Source organism: Pygoscelis adeliae, unplaced genomic scaffold (genome assembly GCF_000699105.1).
Source record: "Pygoscelis adeliae isolate BGI_AS28 unplaced genomic scaffold, ASM69910v1 Scaffold232, whole genome shotgun sequence".
In the NCBI taxonomy this organism is placed as follows: Eukaryota; Metazoa; Chordata; class Aves; order Sphenisciformes; family Spheniscidae; genus Pygoscelis; species Pygoscelis adeliae.
This window is the reverse complement of record NW_008824473.1, coordinates 5,289,689-5,293,983: the sequence shown is the minus strand read 5'-3', so window position 1 is coordinate 5,293,983 and position 4,295 is coordinate 5,289,689. Positions and strand designations below refer to the sequence as shown.

At 44.0% G+C, this 4,295-nt stretch overlaps 1 protein-coding gene across 1 annotated transcript in view; it reads right to left on the bottom strand.

Moving 5' to 3' along the window:
* Positions 1-1,738: 1,738 nt before the first annotated feature.
* The window catches only part of DUSP6 (dual specificity phosphatase 6), a 4,396-nt gene continuing 1,839 nt past the window's right edge, over positions 1,739-4,295 (bottom strand). The window contains exon 4 of the mRNA XM_009321366.1: positions 1,739-3,261. Within this exon, the coding sequence (XP_009319641.1) occupies positions 2,954-3,261 (308 nt within the window). The 3' untranslated portion in view covers positions 1,739-2,953. The remainder of the gene's footprint in view (positions 3,262-4,295) is intronic.

Sequence of the window (4,295 nt, the reverse complement as noted above, 5' to 3'; positions counted from 1 at the left end):
TGTGTGTGAGCAAAGCTGGTCTTCTTTGCTTGCTTGTCCCAAAAAATGATGAATTGCAGAAGTACCCATTTGGTGTTAGTCATTCGGTGAAGCAGGAAGGAAGCAGGAAACCCTTGTGAGCACTAACTTTTCAAAGCAGCTCGCAGAGAAAGCCAAGGCCCTCCTCCCCTAGGCTACATTGCTGCACGCTGCTCTTTACCTCCTCACCTTAACGGGCACCTAGTCACAATTAACATTTGCAACACATTCAGCCGGAAATATTTGCCCGGTGCAAACAGCTGAGGCATTCGGCATCAGCCTTTTCTCTGTGCAAGGCGTATTAAAAAGGGGGAGGGAAGAGGAGCCCTACACTTGCTGAATGGGAGAGGCCCGATTGCGCTCAACAGGTTCAGTTCACGCTGTGACCCTGCCCGGCTTCCTGCTATTCAGATGTGTTACTTCCCCTTTGTGGTAATGGCCTGTGGCAGCCAGCCAGAAAACACTATTAATTTCAGAAGTGGCCTGACAACAAACCCACAGCGAAATGAGAGGAAGTGGCGGGGAGGCCATCTGTTGACTTCAGCAGAACAGTAGGGTCGCAGCTATGTAGGTTCTACAAGGAAAGCAGATTAATAATCCACAAAGAGGAAACTGGCTAAAATTATCCGCAGACCGTATTAAAAAAAAAAAAAAAAGAAAGAAAAAAAAAACAACAAGGGAGTCACTTGAGCTGCAGCTGGACAGGAAATTGCTAGAGCTGCTTGCAAATCTCCACTTTGAACAGAGCAACACAGGGAATGCCAAGAGCGGAAACCGTTCAAAACTGGATTAGCACAAGCCAAGTTTAACTGCAACCCACTTCTACTTTCACAGTTTATGCACTCAATCTAGGTCACTACTGCATGAGACACTGACTCACTTTTTTCCCATGTTTTGTTTGCTTTTCATTTCACACACTTGCAGTTTCTAAAATTACTTGAAATGTGCTCCGGCTGCCAGGAGTTCTGCAGAACCCCAGCCGACAGCCCCAGCTGCAGCATCAGCCCATCAGCGTGGTACTGCACGCAGATTTTGGCACCACCCTACCTTGGGCCACTCCTCATCAGGAAGGATGTTAATGAAAATAAGTTGCAGCAGGAAGTTTTGCAATTGCTAGAATCCCCCTTTTTCCTTCTGCAGAGACAGGACTACTTGAAGGGTCCAAAGAGGAAATGAGGTGACTAAGCGTATATACACACTTTTCCTCCTTGCCTTCACCTGCTAAGTTGCAACATGGCTGAACAGCAACAGAAAAATCATTTACAGGCTGCAGACCATTGATGGATCTCTGTGAAATGAGTTCCTGCCAGATGGATAAGGAAAGCACAAACCCATCTCCTGGCATCTGTAATAGAGTGGCCAAAACTTGTAAACAAACCCAGAAAACAGCAGCTCTTTACTCTTAAAAAAAAAAAAAAATCCTTATGGTCCAGGGTCAGGTGCATCCCTGGGGTAGCAAAAGTATGCCGGAATAATTCGCAATTAACCTAAAGGCCTTCAAAAGCGTTCCCTTCACCAAAGCAAGACAAGAATCCAGCACATGCACTGTTTATTCATTTAGGCACCAGTGGACCAAAGGGGAAATCAAGGCTTTATTGTCTTAGGGGCTGTACAAAAGCTCTTGAAAGCAATCATTACCTTTAAACATAACCATATGTGTATGTGCAATTAACCACACCCACACAGAGGGGAAAGGGGGAATAAACCAGGCAGGTTCTCAATAGCCAAAAATAGTTATTTATTTATTAATAATTTAAGGTTTTACATTCTTATAATAAATTCCATCTTAAAACTTTTACACCGTGAATTAGACTCTCCCTTATTGGCAACCATGTGCAGGTTCACTGTGCGTACACACAGGTACAAATGCTCGCACATACTTCCAGTTTTATACAAAAAAAAAAAGACACAAAATATTGCATTTGAGGTGAAGCTCCCTGAAGAATTTGTACAGAGGTAATGCACTGTTTAGCACATCTGAAAGTTTTAAAAAGTGATCAAAAATCTTTCGCATTCAAAGACAAACCTCCTCCCAGATGATCTATTTACAAAAGGTAAGGCAAAAAATTAATTTAATTTAAAAAATATATATATATATCATGTGGAAACTACATAAAGAGTGTGAGAAAAAAAAAATCACCACAAGGAAAAGAAAGATATATGAAAGAAGAGAATGTACTTGCTCACAAAACATGATTTGCAAACTTCTCACCATTGCCATTTCTCCCTCATGGAAAGCTTGCTTCAGTTGAACAATAAAGTTAAGCATGCTGCAAATATATTCTTTGCAATTAAAAAAAAAAAAAACAAACAAATAAAGCAGAATTTATGAAGAGAACAAAAACACAGATGTCCCTTGGATTGATTTCTTGAATACATGTGAATTTAAAAAAAAAATTGCAAATCGATTTAAGATTAAATATTTACATTGATCAAGTAGAATACTACCGAGCTCCCGGCAAACAAGTACTCCAAATACACTAAGCTGAAATCTCTTTCTTTGGCTCCTCTAAATTAAAACAAACAAACAAACAAAAATAACCAGTCTTCACTGAAGACAGAGATGTGTGTCACAGATCCGAAAGCAGAGAGGGAAGCAGGACAGTTCCAGTCTCTAGAGAACATGTGCTCAGCCTGTCCAGCCTTACCCTACCCCCCTGGAAGTCCTCGGACCCAAGCCACTGCGCAAGTAGGGATGAGTGTGCTGCCCACCTGCTGCCTGGTCACCACGGTCCTTCCCAGAGAGCTCACCACGTTCCCTCCCTTCACAATAGCCGATTCCATACCGCGTAACCTTTCCTAGCCTGCACTGGCAGCTGCTTTTTGATAGCAGAGGCCAGAAAAAGAGAAAGCTGCGTTTTCTTTATCACTGCCAAAGAGAAACCATTGAGGAGTGATCCCATGAAACGGACAGGAGAAGGGAGGTGGTGGGAGCTCACGTGGACTGCAGGGAATCCACCTGGAAGACATTCTGGTTGGAAGGGGTGGTGAAGTACAACTGCTGGTTCGGCACTCGATTGTCACAGGGGCTGCTCAGTCCCAGAGTCCGCTCAAAGTCCAGCAGCTGACCCATGAAGTTGAAGTTGGGTGAAATGTTGGACTTCTTCATCTTGACAATATCGTAGGCATCGTTCATGGACAAGTTGAGCTTCTGCATGAGGTAGGCCACTGTCACTGTGACCGAGCGGCTGATCCCTGCTAGGCAATGCACCAGGACGCCGCAGTTCTTCCCCCGTGCTTCATCTGTAGAGAGACAAAGAGGCAGAGAAGGACACATAAGACAGGGGGTCGGTAACTGATCTCTCAACACAAGTGAGATTAGTATCAAGTAGGAAGAAAGGACGATTCTGATCCCAGCGGCCAGCAGTGCAACGCAAGAGTTAACTTCATCAGCTTAAAACCAGGACGAGGAGAATCCACCCCGCTACGTATATGTACCCGAGTCGGAGTCCCAAGAGCTGAGAAAACTAAGAATGAGACAAAGGGAGCAGGATACGCTGCATGACACTGTTTTAGAAGTCAGTTTCAAAAGACACGCTTTGGCCTGGAGATTTGCCTTAAATTCTTACACTCCCCTTGCCCCAGCATGGAAATCCTGCAATATGTCACTGAATGCCTTTTATACAGGCCAGCAGACTGCAAAGGTCTATTAAATTATTCTCCAACTGTTGTGCAGCTAACAATGGAGGTATTCAGGCATTTTAAAAGAATGAGGGAAGTCACAGGGGACAGCCCATTAGGAGGAACAGGATGTCAACATTGGTTGAAAATGGGTTCCTTTGTAATAGGAAATGCATTACAATGCCTGGAGATTACTTTCTTTGTGGCTTCCAGCCCACATTTCTTCCTGCTGGGCTCAGGTTACCTACATTCTCCACTATTACCGGTATCATTCAACCGGATTACAGCACAGCTTCCCAACAGATAATGCGGTGCCCACCCCACCGCACCCCGATGGGATGATTTTAGTCCTCCCCGAAACGAGGGAGAGTGAAAATTTTAACCAGAACTCCTTGAGCCCAGGGAGACGCGTTTCCAAAGCTGACAGATAATGTCTAAGGGCTGGTTAACCGAGGCACCGAGCCCGAGAGGTCTATCATTATTACCACGAGATTTAATTAAAGCCCTGACTATACATTTGCCAGGGATACCGCCTATGAATAACTTGTATTTAAAAGCTAAAGTTAGCTTCCCAGATCGTTTCTTTTTATTATACTGCTCTTCAGTAACCTCAAGAAGAAAAAAATAGCAACAAAAAAAAGAAAGGCGAATCAGCC